Below are 23,198 nucleotides of genomic sequence, written 5' to 3'. Positions count from 1 at the left end.
TTTTTTTTTTTTTTTTTTTTTTTCGGGCGGCTGTCGCCCAGGTGGGTGCCCGCGACGCATTACGTGCAGGTGGTCACTTAACTTTCGTACGGAAATATTTACGACAGCAGTTTTCGCTACAATGGCAGTCTTATATAAAAATTTCATAGGTCAAGCATTTGTGTTACAAATCTGTAGAAACAAAATCCTATAAATATAAGTGTCCAAAAAAAAAATATTCGTCAGCATTGTGATACATTCACGCATTTACACACATTTCATAATTCTAAAAGTACGATTCTCGGTTTCCAACATCCTTTTCCACAAAGCAGAGTTCCTATCCACTATTCATTACTCCTTACCTTATTATACATATACATATTCGTCGACACTTCAATATTTCATCGTAACATACGTATCATAATCAGATTCCTCATATAGCATCATCTCATTGATAATAAACATACCTCAACAACATAATACACATCGTCGCCGTAAAAATAACATCATAACACCTCAGTCAACTCTCAAAATCGTCGTAGCTTTCTAATTTCAAAACCTAAAAAAAATTCTCTGCTCATGTCAAAAGTGTCATCTGCCTCAAACGTACTTTAAAAATCATGATTCCATACCAAACACATCATTCAAAGCTCACATAGTATCACAATGGTTCCAAAAAAATATGAACAGTTTACAAAGTACAAACAAAATACAATTTCATAAGTGTGAAGTTATTCAACTGTGTAATTACGTAAGCATCTGTCACTAATGTAGTAAAAAAAATGTTTGTCTCTCTCAGTTAAATGATCTGATAGCTGTGTAATACTGTGTTGGAGAAATATGGTACCGATGTGTAAAGTTGTATAAGCAAATACCATATTAGCTAGGGTTCCTTGTGGTTGCCACACACATGGTACACAAAGTAAGCGTGTACCCCCCTGAGGATAAATGTAATTATACCCTCAGGTGTTACAAATTACATCAATGGAATGAAATGTATCTCGGAAAACTTTCTTTGTAATTCAAAAATCTTTAAAAATAAATGTTTTAAGTACAAAATTAATCACTCAAATACGTGTCCTGTAGCGCTAAACTGTGCGTCATGTTGTAAGATAATTCTATGAAACTGTCGTAGTTATCGTCCTCTGTAAGCAAAGTTCTGCTAAAGTCAATGTACTTACCTCATGATAAACAAAAGTGAAATGCTTTGCGCATAGATATCATAGTTATTACGCTTATTGTTGTGATGAAGAAAGTACTGTGCTGTAACGTATTGTTGTGCTACGGAAAAGGCTGCCTCATTGTTGCTATACCACAAAAGTTACTACTAAAACATGTTTTACTTTCCAGTAGAATTCAGAAGAACTGTGCAGATATAAAACAGATACACCGCAAAAGCAACAAGGTAAATTGTGTCACACATTAGTAGCGTCGTGATATAGTCGTGTAGCTGTCAAATAAACTAACCTCTGTGTCATCTGGTATCTCACAGAAAGCACTTTAATTTCAGAATGTATTTTCAAATAAACCAAAATGTTGCATTAAAATCTCAAGTTAAAAAAGCACATTATCTCTCAATAAACGGTTTTACGTGTGAAATGTGGTGTAAACCTTTGCTCTTCCTAGTATGCAGAGTTTCAACTTTAACGCAATTGTCAAGTAGTATATGTCGGTAAAGAATACTGGAATTTTTTTCTCAAGGTTAGCGCTATGTTATTTTTCTCGGAGCCAGCCGGCGCAGGTGTCTGCCTGCGGTGCGGGTCATTGTCTGTCTCTCCACTGGCGCGCGTCGCTAATGGGATTCGGAGACCGAACCTCCACAAATTCGCCTTGCCGAGAGGGCCCAGCTCTGTTAGAATCCCGCCAGTTCTGATGCAATTCAGGTCTGTCGTTATGTCGGTAGTTTACATAGTTTCTTGTTTGTCGGTCATGTGGTGGAGAATTTCTCCCTGAATCGTGACTGCGCGCTGGACCGTTGCGTCTAAAGTTATTCTGTCTCCCTTGATAATAATTATTTTGGTTCCCATATTGTCTGTTTCTATGGTAATCTCTGTCATATTCATTACTACGGAAATGCGATCTTTCTCTGTAACTATTATTACTCTGCCAACGGTTGTCATACGTGTGGTGTCTGTTTCGGTCACGATTTGTGTTGTGAGAATAGCCTTGTCGCGTCCAGTTATTATTTCTTTCATCGCGGAATTGCGACGGATGTGATCTGTAATTGTTGTGCTCGTGGGTTCCGCGATTGTCAGTGTCAATTTCCAGTTCTTGTAAGAGTCCTTGAAATGCTTCAATGTCGTCTTTGCAACGTCCTGCCAAAATAATGTGTCGCAAATGTTCAGGCAGTTTGATTAAGCAAATGCGGATGAGTTCTGAGGGGCTGTATGGGTTTGACAGGTACTGATTCTTGTGCAACATGTCTTCAAAATATTTCACAAGACTGGAGAATTCATATTGTTCGAAATGTTTCATCATTATGATGCTATGTTTTACTCGGTCTTGTGTGGCTTGAGACCAATATGCTGAGAGGAAGGCATGGTAAAATTCTCCTTCACTATGACAATCGTGAATGACCGAACGCATTCTTACAGCTCGTTCATTCTCTAAATAGCCACACATAAATTCTAATCTGAGTTCTAATGACCAGTTGGGAGGAAAACAATGAGAGAATTGATGGAGCCACGCTTGTGGATGAATGTCGTTGGCAGAATTTTTTAACGTTTTGAATTTACGTGTAGTAATGAACAGCTTATAGTCAAAGTCATCATGTCGGCGAGTCGCATATCGGTCATTGTTACGTCGTTTCGGCGGTTCCATTTCAAAATTCGGTGCACCTTGCCAATTTCTTTCATAATTTCCGAAATGCGCTGTGTTATTATTTTGTGGCTGTTCCGTATTTCTATGTCTCTCTTCCTGTATTGGGGCGCGAGTGTCCTCTGAAATACGTAATTCTTGTATTACCTCTGTCAGCTGATCTTGTACTTCCCGGATTTCTCTTTGGTGTTGATTCAGATTTTGTTTCAGTTTCCTAATTTGTTCGCTCTCTTCTGTGTCATTAAAGACTACCGGTTTTGTGTCATTCAGATTTTCATCTACCTTCGTAGATAAATTAGTGAACTGATCCGAAAGTTCGGCTACTTTCTCTGATAGTGTACTTATTTCCTCAGTGTATTTTTCTGAACCAAGTTTCAGAGTATCTACTGTGTCCTTTAAATTTTCTTGAGTTTTTGCAAGTTGCGTAACCGAATCGGTAAATGCAACTGAGTCAATTTTAGCCGACAAGGTCTCATGATTTTCATGAACAATGGTTTGCAGTTCTTTTATAGCTGCTTCGTGATTCTGTAATGCATTTTCATGCCGCGAAAAAATAGGTTGAAAATGCTCACAAATTTGTGTTTTTACGTCATTACAGACTTTTTGACATTTCGATTCAATGTGATGTAACTCAGTAGTTAAATCTTCACGTGTTTGTTCAACCGTGGAGTCTAACTTTTGAAGCTGTTGCTGTGTTTGACTCTGATTTTGTTCCATTTGTTTCTGATTTTGTTCGATTGTGTCTAATTTTTCAAGCTTTTGTTGTGTTTGTCTCTGATGTTGTTCCATTTGTTGCATTAGCTGTAATAACAATGCATTAGTGTCTGGAATCTGTTCCTCTACGCTTTTCGGCAGTGCATTTGCACCGGCAACATTCACATTTTGACAAGCAGAAAATGTGTCTTGACTTATTTGAGAAAACGGTGAGGATCCAAAACCTGAATCTACAGTATTTGTGAGATCGTCTCGTGTCATTTCGGATTCCTGAGCCGCGCTGTTGCCGACCGATCGATCGATAATGCTTCCCTGTTCTCTAATTGTTTCGCTGTCTACACCATTGTTTGCAACCCGCTCCATTTCCCTATGCGCAATTACCAAATTACTACTTTGAACGTCTGTTAATTCATTACACAGTGGTGCTGGCAAACTACGCTCGTCGTCACTATTATTTCTCAGTTTGCTTTGGAGCCTAGTGTTACGTTTTTCACACGCCATTATTGTCACAGTATTTCACACGACAACACAGAAAAACTCAATTTGAAGAGCAAAAATAAGAGAACACTTTAACATAACACCGAAAATAATATCTAGTTAATTGCAGCTGCGAAATACTTGGTGCAAATCTACATGCATGCCACAACTATTTTACTGTACAACAATGAAAAACTACAACTACAATGGAAATTCTCTCTACAATTACGCGCTAGCAATAAACAAAATCTACACTAATTACACAAACTACAAGAAAAAATCAGAAGATTCCAGTGAGGTATCCTAGGCTAAGGGTCGACATATGAAACGTCCCCTTTTGAACAATTTTACACGACTGTGCTTAACCTGACACACAATATTTTTTTAGCGCAACGCAATCTGACTTTCAACACACAATATTTTGTTAGCGCAACGCAATCTGACTTTCAAAATTCTCTACAAGAGAATGGCCCTGACTAACATTAACCTATACGTCTCACAAATCACTTACCTCACCAAAAATCTTCGCTGCTCAAGCTACTGCAATACAGCGAGCGCCACTACTGCCAGCTAAATAAAAGATTCAAACTATGGAAGGCACTAACTACTGATAGGGATAGTTAGCAAATGAAAGATATTAATAGAGAACAAACAATGTATTTACCTTGATATCATGACAAATTACAAAACTCCACCATCTCTCTCCCCACATCCACCACTGCTGGCGGCTCACCTCCAACTGCCCAGCGCTACGCGCTGTTCACAGCCAGCTGCCTAACACTACAATGGTTGAGTATTACAACAATGCAAAGCAGCCACAGACTGCACACGGCAAAGCCGGTGATTTTCATACTGAGGTGGCGTTATCAATAAAAAAACCTAAACAGCCTACTTACAACGGTTAATTTTGAGATACGCGTTAGAAACCTGGACAAATATAGTTTCTAATGCAGAATAGGAACTGAATTAGGAGAAGTAGTAGTAGCAGCAGTAGTAGTAGTAGTAGTAGCAACACTGGATATACCGACCAGTGGTAGATACGATAGGGGAATACTTATAATTTCTGACTCTTTCGAAAACCCACTGCACTGGTCAGCGTACCTCCATTACAATAAAACGTGAGACCATTATCAAATGCGCACATTTTACACCTCCGTATAAATAGATCATTTCGTATTTTGGTTTTTAACCGATAGATTGGCAATTTCAAATCTTTTAGTGTTACGACTGACGAATAAAAATAATCCACATCACTCTACAAATATACCAATAGTCAATACAATGATATGAAAAAAATGAAGACAAATGAAATGTTACTACGACAGTTAACATGGCGTTACAAAGAAGCAGAAATGAAAAAGTTACATTTAAATCAATAATCTGCTGTTAATCGTTTAGAAGAGTAACATCTGTTTCTGGTATACCAATGAGGTACTTCCTTAAACCAAGTCAGCAGTTGACAGTAAACAGTCTGCTAGTAAGATCGAAGGGAGAGACTATTCATTTCTGGATCATATTTAGTACTCCACTTTATGCCGTTTATTCTACAGGGCGAGAGTTCTCACGGACACCCTTGAACACAGCCTATCGTTAATTGTCAAGAGGTGTAAAAGTGTGCGAATTCGAGACTCATCTCACATTTTATCGTAATGCAGGTACGATAATCAGCTGAGTGGGTTGTCGGAAGAGCCAGACATTATAGGTAATCCCCTTTCGTATCTAACACTTGTCAGTTATTCCTTGTAATTTCTTCTTCTTCAGTTATCGGTGAGCCATCACCACTGCAAATAGACTGAAGTACCCCTCTGAGATAATGAGAGGTATTTATTTGTAAAGAGCAGCGGCACCTAGTGAGCTGTATTCACCTATCTTTAGAGGACATGGGACTTCTGGCTTTGTTGCTGGCCAGCCTCACGGCCTGCGTGGTGAGTACACCGACTGCACATTTCCTAAGTGACCCATGTCACTAAGTAGCAGATATTTGGCATAAGCAGTTCCCTGCAATTTCTACTGTTTTTGTTGATGTGCGACATGAGACTGGATTTTGTGCAGCGTTAGTAAATATTGCGAGTGCTGTATATTTAAGTGCTGTGCAACACAGGAGAAAGAAAACTGGCGTTCTACGGATCGGAGCGTGGAATGTCAGATCCCTTAATCGGGCAGGTAGGTTAGAAAATTTAAAAAGGGAAATGGATAGATTAAAGTTAGATATAGTGAGAATTAGTGAAGTTCGGTGGCAGGAGGAACAAGACTTTTGGTCAGGTGAATACAGGGTTATAAATACAAAATCAAATAGGGGTAATGCAGGAGTAGGTTTAATAATGAATAAAAAAATAGGAGTGTGGGTAAGCTATTACGAACAGCATAGTGAACGCATATTGTGGAAAAGATAGACACGGAGCTCATGTCTACTATAGTAGTACAAGTTTACATGCCAACTAGCTCTCCAGATGATGATGAAATTGACGAAATGTATGATGAGGTAAACGAAATTATTTAGAGAGACGAAAATTTAGTAGTCATGGGTGATTGGAATTCGAGAGTAGGAAAAGGTAGAGAAGGAAAAATAGTATGTGAATTTGGATTGGGGCTAAGAAATGAAAGAGAAAGCCGTCTGGTAGAATTTTGCACAGAGCACAACTTAATCATAGGTAACACTTGGTTCAAGAATCATAAAAGAAGGTTGTATACATGGAAGAATCCTGGAGATACTAGAAGGTATCAGATAGATTATATAATGGTAAGACAGAGATTTAGGAACCAGGTTTTAAATTGTAAGACATTTCCAGGGGCAGATGTGGACTCTGACCACAACCTATTGGTTATGAACTGTAGATTAAAACTGAAGAAACTGCAAAAAGGTTGGAAATTAAGGAGATGGGGCGTGGATAAACTGACTAAACCAGAGGTTGTACAGAGTTTCAGGGAGAGCATAAGGGACAGGAATAGGGGAAAGAAATACAGTAGTAGAACAATGGGTAGCTCTGAGGGATGAAGTAGTGAAAGCAGCAGAGGATCATGTAGGTAAAAATACGAGGGGTAGTAGAAATCCTTGGGTAACAGAAGAAATATTGAATTTAATTGATGAAAGGAGAAAATATAAAAATGCAGTAAATGAAGCAGGAAGACAGAAATACAAGCGTCTCAAAAATGAGATCGACAGGAAGTGCAAAATGGCTAAGCAGGGATGGCTAGAGGACAAATGTAACAGGCGAAATATCCTCAGAAGAATATAATAATTCCAATCCCAAAGAAAGCAGGTGTTGACAGATGAGAAAATTACCGAATTATCAGTTTAATAAGCCACAGCTGCAAAATACTAACGCGAATTCTTTACAGACGAATGGAAAAACCGGTAGAAGCCGACCTCGGGGAAGATCAATTTGGATTCCGTAGAAATGTTGGAACACGTGAGGCAATACTGACCTTAAGACTTATCTTAGAAGAAAGATTAAGAAAAGGCAAACCTACATTTCTAGCATTTGTAGACTTAGAGAAAGCTTTTGACAATGTTGATTGGAATACTCTCTTTCAAATTCTGAAGGTGGCAGGGGTAAAATACAGGGAGCGAGAGGCTAATTATAATTTGTACAGAAACCAAATGGCAGTTATAAGAGTCGAGGGGCACGAAAGGGAAGCAGTGATTGGGAAGGGAGTGAGACAGGGTTGTAGCCTCTCCCCTAAGTTATTCAATGGATATATTGAACAAGCAGTGAAGGAAACAAAAGAAAAATTCGGAGTAGGTATTAAAATCCATGGAGAAGAAATAACAACTTTGAGGTTCGCCGATGACATTGTAATTCTGTCACAGACAGCAAAGAACTTGGAAGAGCAGTTGAACGGAATGGACAGTGTCTTGAAAGGAGGATATATGATGAACATTAGCAAAAGCAAAACGAGGATAATGGAATTTAGTCGAATTAAGTCGGGTGGTTCTGAGAGAATTAGACTAGGAAATGAGACACTTAAAGTAGTAAAGGAGTTTTGCTATTTGGGGAGCAAAATAACTGATGATGGTTGAAGTTGAGAGGATATAAAATGTAGACTGGCAATGGCAAGGAAAGCGTTTCTGAAGAAGAGAAATTTGTTAACATCGAGTATTGATTTAAGTGTCAGGAAGTCGTTTCTGAAAGTATTTGTATGGAGTGTAGCCATGTATGGAAGTGAAACATGGACGATAAATAGTTTGGACAAGAAGAGGATAGAAGCTTTCGAAATGTGGTGCTACAGAAGAATTATGAAGATTAGATGGGTAGATCACTTAACTAATGAGGAGGTATTGAATAGAATTGGGGAGAAGAGGAGTTTGTGGCACAACTTGACAAGAAGAAGGGACCGGTTGGTAGGACATGTTCTGAGGCATCAGTGGATCACAAATTTAGCATTGGAGGGCAGCGTGGAGGGTAAAAATCGTAGAGGGAGATCAAGAGATGAATACACTAAGCAGATTCAGAAGGATGTAGGTTGCAGTAGGTACTGGGACATGAAGAAGCTTGCACAGGATAGAGTAGCAAGGAGAGCTGCATCAAACCAATCTGAGGACTGAAGACCACAACAACAACAACACTTTGAAGATTTGTTAATTCTTCAGTTTGATGGTGTTATGATGAGTAAAATTCCGTATGTTTTTAAATCTAATTACATAACCTGAGGACGTTTAAGTTATACTTCATCAGCCGTGTATCATTTTGTACCTTGAAACGGATGGTGTCTTTGCAATGAAACACGTGGTAATTAATTTAGAGAAATTCCCTTCAGTTGTACTAATATTTATTTAAACCAGGACCACTGTCGAGGTTTTGCAGTGGTTGGCGTTCCTAGCGTGCGGCTGGCTAGCAGCGGACAGTTTCCGCCAACATGCAATGATTCGAACTTCTGCACTGACTGGCCCCACCGCATGTTGTGTGTTACCAAATACTGTAAATACATACACCTGAAGAGGGGATTTTAAAATCTCGAAACTGATCGTGGTTTAAATACATATTAGTACAATTTAAGCGGATCTCTATGAATTAATTGTCATGTTTCTCAGTTGCGGATGTCCTACGTTCCAACCTTGTGCATCTGCAAATGAACTGAACTTCTTTCGTATGTTAACAGTGCTGTCTGTCTTGAAAAACGAGTTTTTACGTTGGTAGGCAATAGTTTCTATTTTAAAATATTTTTAAATTGTTGCTGGTTTTTGATAACACGTCTTCTTAATTTGATTCCACTGGATGATTAATCGTGTGTTGTAGATTAATAGAGTAACACATAGACTTCTACATACAATTTTGAAAAGATCTCCATTTAAGTTAGATTATAATATTTGTTCATAGGTACATGACCACATTGTACCTTTGAATATTTTTTTAACAGCTGGAAAAACCCTACTTTTCCAAGGCCGTGTTCGTAATTTCAGAAAAATACTGCAGTACACATAATGTGAATGCTATAATTTCAAAATAGAATAAGAAAATACAGCTAGAAACGTGTGAAAAGCTTGTAAGGGTGGTGCAAAGAAGGTTGTGCTAAGAAATAATTCTTAAGAAAAGAATTTGATACGTTGCGCCGTTTCCGAGTTATCTTGCAGTGAAGTTAGCCAGTCGGGTCGTTGCACGCGCAAATTCAAGCGGTCTGCCAGAGGTCGTGTTGCCAAACGTGTTCTTCGTTTGGTCTCCTCAAAACTAACAAGAGATCAATACAAGAATGAAACAACTGACGATAATAGGGAGCGAACCCTAGGCAACGACTGAAGAGTTTCGTGCGCTGTCATGTACACTACGAGAGCAAATGATATTACTGCTCTCAGTTTGTGTATTAGACTTTTATCCGCTAGTCATTCGATCATCTTCAGAAATCACATTGATGCAGTCCATCGTTGTCGGAAGTGTCCCATTAGCTACGAATGTACCGGGAAAGAGGAGCGATGGGGTCAACAATGGAGATAGGTGTCATCTATATTTCTTCGGTGAATACGCCGATATGCATCAGGTTACCTTCCATTATGTGTACTGCAGTATTTTTCTGAAATTACGAACACTGCCTTGGAAAAGTTAAAAAATATTCGAAGGTACAATGTGGTCATGTACCTATGAACAAATATTATAATCTAACTTAAATGGAGATCTTTTCAAAATTGTATTTAGAAGTCTATGTGTTACTCTATTAATCTACAACACACGATTAATCATCCAGTGGAATCAAATTAAGAAGACGTGTTATCAAAAACCAGCAACAATTTAAAAATATTTTAAAATAGAAACTATTGCGTTTCTGAAGAAGAGAAACTTGTTAACACCGAGTATAGATTTAAGTGTCAGGAAGTCATTTCTGAAAGTATTTGTATGGAGTGTAGCCATGTATGGAAGTGAAACATGGACGGTAAATAGTTTGGACAAGAAGAGAATAGAAGCTTTCGAAATGTGGTGCTACAGAAGAATGCTGAAGATTAGATGGGTAGATCACATAACTAATGAGGAAGTATTGAATAGGATTGGGGAGAAGAGAAGTTTGTGGCACAACTTGACCAGAAGAAGGGATCGGTTGGTAGGACATGTTCTGAGGCATCAAGGGATCACCAATTTAGTATTGGAGGGCATCGTGGAGGGTAAAAATCGTAGGGGGAGACCAAGAGATGAATACACTAAGCAGATTCAGAAGGATGTAGGTTGCAGTAGGTACTGGGAGATGAAGAAGCTTGCACAGGATAGAGTAGCATGGAGAGCTGCATCAAACCAGTCTCGGGACTGAAGACCACAACAACAACAACAACATCTTCCATTTGGAAAGTGGGTGCACTCAGCGACTGTTATGTGACATATAAAATATACGCCGATTTGCGTTCAGCGTACGGCTCTGCGGATCCAAACGTACTGAAGATCCACACAGTTTACGACACATGATTTCCGAACTGCTTTATTCTATGTGCGAATACGCTTGTAGCCGTTGGTAGACAATTAATGGAGACGGGAAATTTTTTTATAAACAAAGTCGACACTGGACGACAATGTTAAGTGTGACTGTTGATTTCGAACTTATTTATATGGTTCATGCAAATTGTACTATTATTTCCAGAGCGCCACTGGAAATTCGTCGGGACTAGTTAAAGTTATTCCAGTGTACTGAAATTATTCTTGAAAACTAAACATGGTAAAATATATCCGTTCGTTTGTCGTTACAGGGATGCACGCTCTAGTATTAGGCGTCCCACACGACGAAAACCTGTTTCAGTACTACTTACAGAAAGTATTCCCTGTGGTACTTGGATCAATGAATCGAAATTCCGAATTTCGAAACCCTGGTGTTGTTGACAGACGAGGCATGTTTCACTAGAGAAGGGTCAATCAGCGCTTCAAACAGCCACTTTTGGAACGATGAAAATACACATGGCACGAATGTGATGGTATTAGCGTAATTTTGGCGTGAACATCCGGGCAGGTATCGTAGGCGACTGTTTATTGGGTATCGTCCCACTTCCTTACTGTTTAAACTGGAGAACCTGTTGTGGCGTAGTGAGACAACCACGCCACTCTGAAGTAGCCGAAAGGCACGCGGTACTGCCGCAGGCTAGAGATAGGTCTGAAACAGGATACGTAATGAAGGCTATAAAGAAAAGTACGTAGCTTCTGGAATACTTAACTTTAATCCATCCTTGTGGTACATCGCTATTGACGATATAAGTGAGACTCTTTAGATACAAGCTATGTAAGGCTAATGGCGCCTTGCTAGGTCGTAGCCATGTACTTAGCTGAAGGCTATTCTAACTATCTGCTCGGCAAAGGAGCGAGGCTTCGTCAGTGTAGTCGCTAGCAAAGTCGTCCGTACAACTGGGCGAGTGCTAGTCAGTCTCTCGAGACCTGCCGTGTGGTGGCGCTCGGTCTGCGATCACTGACAGTGGCGACACGCGGGTCCGACATGTACTAATGGACCGCGGCCGATTTAAAGCTACCACCTAGCAAGTGTGGTGTCTGGCGGTGACACCACAGAACCTATTTAGCGTTCCATGTAAACGGCCTTTCGTTGTAATTACAAGACGATCCTCGAGCGGTCCGTCAGGTAATATCGTACCAACATGATAGCGCACCGACGAACTTGCAGTATGGGATCATTCAGATGCTTTGTATCCTAAGAGGTGGATTGGCCGAGGTGGTGCAATTCCCTAGCCAGCTCGTTCGTCAGACCTTACTCTTTAGTTATTAGTTGTGGCGGTATGTGGAGAAAATTGTCTGCGTGGCACCAGTAGACTCCGTCAAAGAACTTCCTGCGAGGATAATTTTAACTTTTAATGAAGTCATGAAAACCTGTGATTTCGGAAAATTTGGAGACTCCATCGCATAGTGTTGCTATGCGCCCTTTCAGGTTGATAGACGACATTTTGAGCTGCTACTGTGAATAATTATCGTAGCATTTTGTTGATTATTTTGTCCTTACATGAACGACTTGAAAAACAGATATATTTATTGCCTAGTCATTATCACTATTTTCCCCTGTTTCTGGCTGTTGACTAACAAGGAGGAGTAACCAGGGATGAGATACCGTTTTGAAACTACCTGAATTTGGCGTGATATGCTATTGCCTTATACATAATACTACCCCATAGTTTGCTGAGGTAGTGTATTGGGAAAGCCATATTGATCACGTGCAGGAGGTTGTGGATTAGAATTTTGTTAACTGCTTTGATATTTTTCGTTTGTTAGTCTCTATCGAAATTAGTTTGATAACGAATTACAAATAAAAATTTCATATCATCAACCTTCAGCTCCTTTCAAATGTCCCTTAGCGGGTTTTTCAATGCTATGAAAAAGAAAAACTGAAAACCTAGCTGCCCGAGTGGGATTCGATTACCTGACGTTTCAATTTCCACGCAAGCGTTTTATCGCTTTTTCTCTATAACATAAAATGCTTGCACCATGAGGAAAGAACGGTCATAGTCATCTTCAGTCTGGGAGAAGACAATGTGCGCAGGGGTCGAACCCAGAGACCTGACTCCACCCATCACTGTGCAGTGCCTCACATGGTACTGGCCTGGTCTTCTTATTTTTTAAATAAAACTTGATACACACAATAAAAAATTCCGAGATTCAAAGAAAACAAATTTTTTCACTATGAAGAAGGCAATGAGCGAATACTCCAGAACAAGGGGGTGAAAAAACAAATACTACCCAATACTGTGACAATTAAAGACAAGGTGCAGCGCATTCGCAAATAAAGCACGGTAACTTGGAAGCCTCTGTCAGTGCGTGTTCACCATATGTCGGCGAATAGCGCTGGAGTAAGGATTGTTGTCACCCATCCATATAGTGGGCGTGGTGTCTGAGGAGCGATACGATCGTATTAGTGTTTATCCAAGGGACAATGTAAAACTTCGTGGAGAGAAGAGGTTCAACCGAGGAACCAGCTTCAGCTGATATGGTAAGGAAAGCCAGTCATCGGTGAATCTAGTGTCACTGTTCTCGTCAGAAAGACAACACTGTGTGTTAATGTATCCGGTTGATGACATGTATCATGATGAGGTGACTTTCATCGGGAGGACAGGAAGACCAACGTGAGACCACACAGTTTTACAGGATATCAATGGGGCCGAAATTTCAACAGGGTGAGAGATGATTGCACCCCTAAGGGGTAATCAAAGATCTGGTGATACGCCGTGTCACTGTCAAAATTTCAGCTCACAGAAAACTTATTATAGCACAAAACTCACTTATGTTCTGCAGTTTAGAGTTGATCCGGAAAACATCTTCAGGGAAGTCAGAATGGCCGATCGAAGAGACGTAAATAAGCGAGATACAATGGAACGAGTTGCTAGAGAACACGTGAAGACACGCGGTATAAACAATACTGAAGCCTTGCTTAGATATCGGAAGTCCGAACACTGTACGCTGTCAGGAAGCCCTATCACAATAAGTTTTAGGAACGAAACGACCAGATAATTTCATAAATTTGCGCGTCGTCATCGGGGGGAGCGGGAATGTTTGTGCAACATAATACAGTTCAGTGAAAATGTAGGAATCTAAGATTCGTAATTTGTGAAGAAGGTTAAGGGAACTGCGTTCGTTTTCGCAAAGTGCGCAGCCAACTAAGTGCAGCCATTTTCATCGGACAATGACCCATGGTAATCCTCAACGATTTGTGGCGAGAAATCTCCGTTGCTCATTGAATGACAGCTTGATGAAAACCCTAATTGGTAATAGGGTGCATTTCCGTTCATTAATACGGGCACAGAGAGAGAATAAAAGAAATCAAATTGTCCTTGAGCGGCAATGTGTCATCGATGTGACGTAGCAATACAATAACATCATCCGCGTATGCTCGCACCGAAAACATTTCTGCCAGTATCTTCCAGCCGCATACTGAGTAGCAATACAGAGAAAGAGAGGTTGTAGGAACAAGGCAAAATGGAGAGGGGGCTTCCCTGTCTTAAGGCCCGTTGGACTGTAATACACGAGTATATCATCTCGACAAAAGTAATTTATAAATTCATAATTTAATGCAGGAGAGGAGCAAATGCATCAGGGAAAATCGTATCACTTGCACGGACGTCATAAAGGTCGGTAAGTCTATTATAGATCGCTCTGGAAATGGCACTCTCGTGAATGAGGGACGCGATACATACTCTCTTTCGACGCAGCCATAACCCGATGAGAAAGGTCAGTTCAACCTGTAGTAATGAGGGGGTTTTCCTCGCATTGTCAATCTTTCCATTTATTGTTCACATGGTTCAAATGGCTCTGAGCACTATGGGACTTAACTGCTGTGGTTATCAGTCCCCTAGAACTTAGAACGACTTAAACCTAACCAACCTAAGGACATCACACATATCCATGCGCGAGGCAGGATTCGAACCTGCGACCGTAGCGGTCGCGCGGTCCCAGACTGTAGCGCCCAGAACCGCTCGGCCACTCTGGCCGGCCCATTTATTGTCTCTTTAACTGAAGAAGCTTCGCTTTAATGTGGCGAACATCCATTATCCATAACAGTACTCGTCTGGCCTCCTCATACAGCTGTCGTAAGACCGAATAATAAAATTCCCGGGCCGGTCGAAGATCCGTCGCCCTCTGAGCACCGTAACGCATTAACGCTTTCTGGAGCAGTTGTTTTGCATGCCTCGATCACCAATCCATAGGGTAAGGTGTTGTTTTGGGAACGCAAGCTACGGTCGAAACCTCTCGAACGATAATCTCGAGGGAGGGGTCGTTTAAGAAAAATGTGTTCACCGGACTGGTTAGCAGGGGTAGGAGGTCATAGGGTTTCACTGGTTGCGCCACATGATTTAAGAATAGAATTATGGCACAGTGATCGGCGAAAAAAGTGGGTATCGCGTCTGTCTCTGGCAATTGCCCACATAAGGAATCATACAGATAACAACTATCGAGTGTGCTGCTGGAGGTAGCTGTAAAATGTGTGAACCTGAGAAGAGTGGGGTAGTGACAGATTCATGGACTACGTAATGCGAAGAGCACAGCAAATCATATACTTCCTGAGTGAAACTAAAATTGGGGGTTCTGATTCAAAGGACGCAAAACAGAAGTTTCTGCGGAGTTTTACAAAAAAATTAACTATATAGTCTTTGTAAAAATGCGCACGATCGTGGAATGACCGGATCCGGAAGAGGCATAAAGAAAAATTACAGTACTGTCATAAAAGGTGCAGCCTGCAGCCTATACCTCAGCTGTAATCAACAACTTCAAAATCGGTCAGTTGTAATCTCACTCTGTAAAACAAAGCAGCAACAGTAAATATTTCAGGAGCCACATTAAATGACGTATAAAGCCAGGAATAGAAAACTGATGAAATATCTTTTTTGTTTTTTTTTTTTTGTTTTTTGGTCGTCAGTCTTCTGACTGGTTTGATGCGGCCCGCCACGAATTCCTTTCCTGTGCTAACCTCTTCATCTCAGAGTAGCACTTGCAACATACGTCCTCAATTATTTGCTGGCTGTATTCCAATCTCTGTCTCCCTCTACAGTTTTTGCCCTCTACGGCTCCCTGTAGTACCATGGAAAGCCATTCACCCATGTCTTAACAAATCTCCTATCATGCTGTACCTTCTCCTTATCAATGTTTCCCACATATTACTTTCCTCTCCGATTATACATGGAAGCTCCTCATTCCTTATCAGTCCGCCTAATTTTCAACATTCGTCTGTAGCACCACATCTAAAATACTTCGATTCTCTTCTGTTTCGGTTTTTCCACAGCCCATGTTTCAAAACCTTACAATGCTGTAATCCTAACGTACATTCTCAGAAATTATTTCCTCAAATTAAGGCCGATATTTGATATTAGTATACTTCTCTTGGTCAAGAATGCCTTTTTTGCCATAGCTAGTCTGCTTTTGCTGTCCTTGCTCCGTCCGTCATTGGTTAGCAGCATTCCTTACCTTCATCTACTTTGTGGCCATCAATCCTGATGTTAAGTTTCTCGCTGTTCTCATTTCTACCACTTCTCATTACCTTCGTCTTTCTTCGATTTACTCTCAGTCCATATTGTGTACTCATTAGACTGTTCATTCCGTTCAGCAGATCATGTAATTCGTTTTCACTTTCACTCTGTATAGCACTTTCAATCTGTCAGCACTGAATCGTATCATTTATATCCTTTCACCTTGAATTTTAATTCCACTCCTGAACCTTTCTTTTATATGCATCATTGCTTCCTCGATGTTCAGATTGAAAAGTAGGGGTGAAAGGCTACATCCTTCTCATACACCCTTTTCAATACAAGCACTTCGTTCTTGGTCGTCCACTCTTCTTGGCTGTTGTGCGTATTGTATATGACCCGTCTCTCCCTATAGCTTACCTCTACGTTTTTCAGAATTACGAATATCTTGCACCATTTAACATTTTCGAACGCATATTTCCTGATCGACAAATCCTATGAACGTGTCTTGATTTTTCTTTAGCCTTGCTTCCATTATTAGCCGTAACGTCAGAAGTGCCTCTCTCGTCCCTTTACTTTTCCTAAAGCCAAACTGATCGTCACCTAGCGCATTCTCAATTTTCTTTTCCATTCTTCTGTATATTATTCTTGTAAGCAGCTTCGATGCATGAGCTGTTAAGCTGATTGTGCGATAATTCTCGCACTTGTCAGCTCTTGCCGTGTTCGGAATTTTGTGGATGATGCTTTTCCGAAAGTCAGATGGTATGTCGCCAGGCTCATACATTCTACACACCAACGTGAATAGTCGTTTTGTTGCCACTTCCCCCGATGATTAATTTTAGAAATTCTGATGGAATGTTGTCTATCTCTTCTGTCTTATTTGACCTTAACTCTTCCAAAGCTCTTTTAAATTCTGATTCTAATACTGGATCCCGTATCTCTTCTAAATCGACTCCTGTTTCTTCTTCTATCACATCAGACAATTCTTCCCCCTCATAGAGGTTTTCAATGTACTCTCAACACCTATTCGCTCTCTCCTCTGCATTTAACAGTGTAATTCCCGTTGCACTGTTAATGTTACCACCCTTGCCTCTAATGTCACCGAAGGCTGTTTTGACTTTCCTGTATACTGAGTCAGTTCTACGGACAATCATTTCTTTCTCGATGTCTTCACATTTTTCCTGCAGCTATTTCGTCTTAGCTTCCCTGAACTTTCTATTTATTTCATTCTTCAGCGACTTGTATTTCTGTATTCCTGAGTTTCCCAGAACATTTTTGTACTTCCTCCTTTCATCAATCATGTGAAGTATTTCTTATGTTACTCATGGTTTATTCGCAGTTATCTTCTTTGTACCTATGCTTTCCTTCCCAACTTCAGTGATGGCACTTTTTAGAGATGTCCATTCCTCTTCAACTGTACTGCCTATTTATTCCTTATTGCTGTATCAATAGCCTTAGAGAGCTTCATGCGTATCTCGTCATTCCTTAGTACTTCCGTATCCCCTTTTTTGCGTATTGATTCTTCCTTCAGCCTACTCTTCATCACTACTATATTGTGCTCGAGTCTATATCTGCTCCTGGGTACGCCTTACAATCCACTACCTGATTTCGGAATCTCTGACTATAATGTAATCTGAAATCTTCCCGTATCACCCGGTCTTTTCCAAGTATACCTCCTCCTCTTGTGATTATTGAACAGGATATTCACTATTACTAGCTGAAACTTGTTACAGAACTCAATTAGTCTCTCCTCTCTCATTCCTTGTCCCAAGCCCAAATTCTCCTATAACCTTTTCTTCTACTCCTTCCCCAACAACTGCTTTCCAGTTCCCCATGACTATTAGATTTTCATCCCCCTTTACATATTGTATTACTTTTTCAGTATCCTCATACACTTGCTCTATCTCTTCATCTTCAGCTTGCAACGTCGGCATGTATAACTGAACTATCAACCTGAAGCGGGTCTAAAAATCTGATATGAAACGTATGTGATGTAGAATCGAAGTAAGCCGTATGAACCTATTCCAAAATTACACTGAAGCGCCAAAGAAACTGGCGTAGGCATGCGTATTCAAACACAGAAACACGTAAATAGGCAGAACACGGAGCTGCAGTAGGTAATGTCTGTATAAGACAACAAGCTTCTGGCGCAGTTGTTAGATCGGTTACTGCTACTACAATGGCAGGTTATGAAGATTTAAGTGAGTTTGAACGTTCTGTTATAGTCGACGCACGAGCGATGGGACACAGCATCTCCGAGGTAGCTATGAAGTGGGAATTTTCCCTTAAGACCATTTCACGACTGTACCATGAACATCAGGAATCCGGTAAAACATCAAATCTCGGACATCTCTGCAATCGGAGAAATATACTGCAAGAACGGGACCAATGACAACTGAAGAGAATCGTTCAACGTGACAGAAGTGCAGATCTTCGGCAAATTGCTGCCGATTTCAATGTTGGGCCATCAACGACTGTTATCGTGGGAACCATTCAACGAAACATAATCGATGTGGGCTAACGGAACCAAACGCCCTCTCGTGTACCCTTGATGACTGCACGACACAAAGCTTTAAGCCTCGTCTTGACCTGTCGACACCGAAACTGAAGTGTTGATGACTGGAAACATCTTGCCTGGTCGGACGAGCCTCGTTTCAAATTGTATTTAGCGGATGGATGTCTAGGAGTATGGAGAGCAAGGGACTGTTCAAGCTGGTGCAGGGTCCGTAATGGTGTAGTGCGTGTGCAGTTGGAGTGATATGGGACTCCTGCTTCCATTCATGTCCATTGTGCATCCTGACGGACTTGGGCAATTCCAGCAGGACGTTACGATACCCCAGACGTTCAGAATTGCTAGAGTGTCTCCAGGGACACTCTTCTGAGTTTAAACACTTCCGCTGGCCACCAGACACTCCGGACATGAACATTATGGAGCTTATCTGGGATGGCATGCAACGTGCTGTTCAGAAAAGATCTCCGGCATGTACTCTTACGGATTTATAGTCGGCCCTGTGGGATTCATGTTGTCAGTTCCCTCCAACACTAGTTTATACATTAGCCGAGTCCATGCCACGTCGTATTGCGGCACTTGTGCGTTCTCGTGGAGGTCCTACACGATATTAGGCATGTGTACTAGTTTCTTTGGTTCTTCAATGTGTCTTGATCATTTTAACAAGCCAATCATCAATTTCTAACAAACCTGGCTGCACATGATGTGTGAACTTGTCAAAACTAAAGCTGACTGTACCCGTACATGGAACTTCAAAACAGATTCCCAAACATGAAACTCTGAAAGACAACTTTGCGGCGCGCACAAGATAGTTTTTTTTTTTTTTTTTTTTTTGAAGAAACCGTCTGAGGCAGGCTGAATTTTCGCGCATGAAAACCCAATAAGCTAATTTAAATTCTGAATAGCCGGTGCAACTTACCGAATTTTTTTCTTAAAAATTATTTCTCAGCAGAACGTACCCCGCAAAATCTTACAAGCTTTCCAGACAGTTCGTGAAATTATTAATTATTATTATTAAAATTATGTTACAAAGTTGGTTAGAGGCGACAGTCTAAAGAGGTCCCAAGGCGGAACACTCTGCCCCAACTAAGCTCACCAGAGAAAATATTATTCAACCCCTGAAAAGACCCCATTGGACGCTATAGAGCGCTGTAGACGGGATAGTAAAGGTACCAGGAGGCCATGTGGCCCTACAGTGTTGACGGAAGTCGGTTATATGGAATGTGAAGTATTTTGGGTCAACGCGGAGACAGGACAGAGTGGCAGAAACGAGCACATCGTGTTTGTGCTTGCCAATGACCATAGTGTGTCGCGATTCTCCCTCTTTTCTAAATGATCCAAGGCGCCGAGTGAACTGACCACTCAACGTCTGGAGGAGCTATGTTCAAACTGGAGGTAGTTTTGTAATGTTGTAAATAGGCAGTCTTCCGTAATGACGGTCTTTAACGAAACTTTTAAATTAGTGACCATTTGGTGGCATTTTTCTATGACCAGTCCCACAAACAACAGTACTCTCTACATTTTTCAGTTGTACATTCTTCAATCATAAATTCCCCTAGTGAATCATGCAGAGAACACGACTGATTTCATTGGGTATTGCAAGATTTTTGTTATTTTCTCATCAATCTGCCCCATAGATCTTGATTTAATTACGACCGTGACTGGCACTCAGTCTGTAGACGCAGAAAAAATAAATTTCACTATAAAAGTGTATTTTCTATGCTTCTTTAACGCTGCCAATATTGTCACATTCAGCAGCGGTATTCTTCACTGTTTCTAAGTCTAGGAGACTGAAGTTCACTGTTTACGCCTCTGGTAAAAGTGACCGTGACATCCACGCTCCCATCTGGTGCTGAATATAATACAGCGAAGTCGTTACAGAGGTTAAGTCCCATAGTGCTCAGAGCCATTTGAGCCATTACAGAGGTTCGCAAGCTAACCGTGAACCTCTTCAGCTGTATCTTGCTGACGACGTATGTTTGCCATTTATGATGACGGAATCGTACGTCAAAATGTCACAAGGACCTCACTAAAATAACTGCAGTTTTGTAACTCGTCCGAATGCCAGATATACTCAATTTTTCGTCTTGTTGCCCTGTTCTGAGAGCTTTCAAATGGTTCAAATGGCTCTGAGCACTATGGGACTTAACTTCGGAGGTCATCAGTCCCCTAGAACTTAGAACTACTTAAACCTAACTAACCTAAGGACATCACACACATCCATGCCCGAGGCAGGACTCAAACCTGCGACCGTAGCGGTCGCGCGGCTCCAGAGTGTAGCGCCTACAACCGCTCGGCTACTGCGGCCGGCTCTGAGAGCTTTCTTTTATCATTAAAACCAGTTTACACGCTCAGATCGTCGACATTTTACGTTTAAGAATTCATTGACGTTCGCATTACGAAATGGATTTACGTTTCGGGAATATGCAATCTCGTCAGCCGTATGCAACACAAGAAAATTTGTTCCAGACTGAGATTCGAACTGAAGTTTCGTACTTATCGTGAGCGGTCGCCTTAACCACTTCAGCTATCAGTGTACGCCTCCAGGACCTATCCAACCTACCGTGTGTTTATAATCACTACGCTTGCGAATTTACTGACTCCTGCGCAGGGTGAGACAAATATTTTATCTCGTTTTAATCTGTCGAGTAGTCTATGCATCATGGATGGTTGCAATCTTTGTGTTTATACAGTGTTACATTACGTTGTACATTGTAACTTGAAGATACAGGCACTGTACGGACACAGACATTGTAACCATTCATAATGCATTCTCTAGAGCAGGCGCAAGTACTCCCACACAAAAACAAGCTGTTGGTAAGCCCTGATCCACGTAATTAATCATTATGAGTGGCTTCAGCCGTACATAGCATATCAGAAGAAATTCGCAGAGTCTCTTCCTTGCTGAATCGAGGTCATTAACAAGGTTAAAAGCGGTAATATCACTTGAGGGTGACTGTTCTTTGTCTGTCTCTTTGCAGGCGGCTCAGTACGTCACAGTGGAGACCAACGAAGGCACCCTGCGGGGAGTGGCCACCACTACAGTGAACGGCACAGCCTACTACCGCTTCTCGGGCGTTCCTTTCGCAGCGCCTCCGCTCGGTGAGCTGCGCTTCAAGGTAAGAAAGCTACCGACACACAGTGTATTACTGCGTATCTGTGTTCTTCAAGCTGATGAACAGGAAAATAAAGTATATTTCAGTTTCTTTAAGTTTTTATACCGCTTGTTTCATAATTATACGCTCCAGCCAGTATCAAAAGCCCCAATAACCACCCGTTAGAGCGCGAGCTGCGCAGGAAGAAATTCAGTGTGGTTCTCGAAGGTGCCGACCGGGATAGAGCCATCCCCACTCCACCATCATGGACAGCTACCGCAGGTTTCAGGGTTGAGGATCAAAACCGCAAACAGACCGATAGAGATGGTCCCACAGATTCTCAGTTGGATTAAAATCCGGGGGGGGGGGGGGGGGGGGGGGGGGGGGGGTTGGAAATTTGTGGTAAAGTCTTATGGGACCAAACTGCTCAGTTCATCGGTCCCTAAGCTTACAAACTACTTAATCTAACTTAAACTAAGTTACGCTAACGACAACACACACACCCATGCCCGAGGGAGGACTCGGTTGGTAGCTAGGGGAGTCTTCTTCTTCTTCTTTATCGTCGCCTTGTCCCACGTCACGTAGGGTCGGCGTTGCTCTTCTGGATCCTTCTCCTCCATAGTACACCATCCATTGCCCCTTCCTTCTTCCATCCCTTCACCCTTAGGTGCCCGGATATCTTATCCTTCCACCTCATCTTCGGTCTTTACCACCGACTTGTACACTTTCTCTTTCAACCCAGTGCTCACCTTCTTGTCACACATCACTCCACTCATCTTCCTCCAGTTGTTCCAACCGCAATTTATTCGCTGTTGCTTTCCAGTCCTCCATCCCTCTGTATGTACGAAGCCAGGTATTTAAATTTGCAGACCGATTTCAGCCCATCATCCTGGATCTTGCAAGACCTCATCTTCACATCCTTCAGTGCTAAATATTCTGACTTTGTTGGTAGCTAGGGGAGTACGGTAAACTAATTCTGAAGCTCTTAGAACCGACCACGTACATTGAAAAGTTGCGTGACACGTTCCACTATACTGCTGATAGGGTCCATTGTGCCACTGAAAAACAAACTGCATGCAGGGGTGAACATGGTCAGCAAGGATAGATGCGCACTTGTGTTTATCCATTGGGCCTTCTATAATGACGAGATTACAAGGAAATTCTACGGATACGTTCGCCAAACAACTATGCTCCGTCCTCCGGCCTGGACCCCTTTGTTTTCATACGTTTCACGCCGTACATGCCAAGC

General features: G+C 41.3%; 1 protein-coding gene across 1 annotated transcript in view; it reads left to right on the top strand.

Annotated features, from left to right (window-relative positions):
• Positions 1-5,837: 5,837 nt before the first annotated feature.
• LOC126197739 (esterase FE4-like) overlaps positions 5,838-23,198 on the top strand; it is an 88,014-nt gene continuing 70,653 nt past the window's right edge. Inside the window, exons 1-2 of the mRNA XM_049934661.1 lie at positions 5,838-5,912; positions 21,836-21,973. Coding sequence (XP_049790618.1) covers positions 5,868-5,912; positions 21,836-21,973 — 183 coding nt within the window. The 5' untranslated portion in view covers positions 5,838-5,867. The remainder of the gene's footprint in view (positions 5,913-21,835; positions 21,974-23,198) is intronic.

The sequence above is a fragment of the Schistocerca nitens genome, chromosome 1, assembly GCF_023898315.1.
Source record: "Schistocerca nitens isolate TAMUIC-IGC-003100 chromosome 1, iqSchNite1.1, whole genome shotgun sequence".
In the NCBI taxonomy this organism is placed as follows: Eukaryota; Metazoa; Arthropoda; class Insecta; order Orthoptera; family Acrididae; genus Schistocerca; species Schistocerca nitens.
Note: the sequence above shows the minus strand (reverse complement) of the source record. Positions and strands in the feature narration are given on the sequence as shown.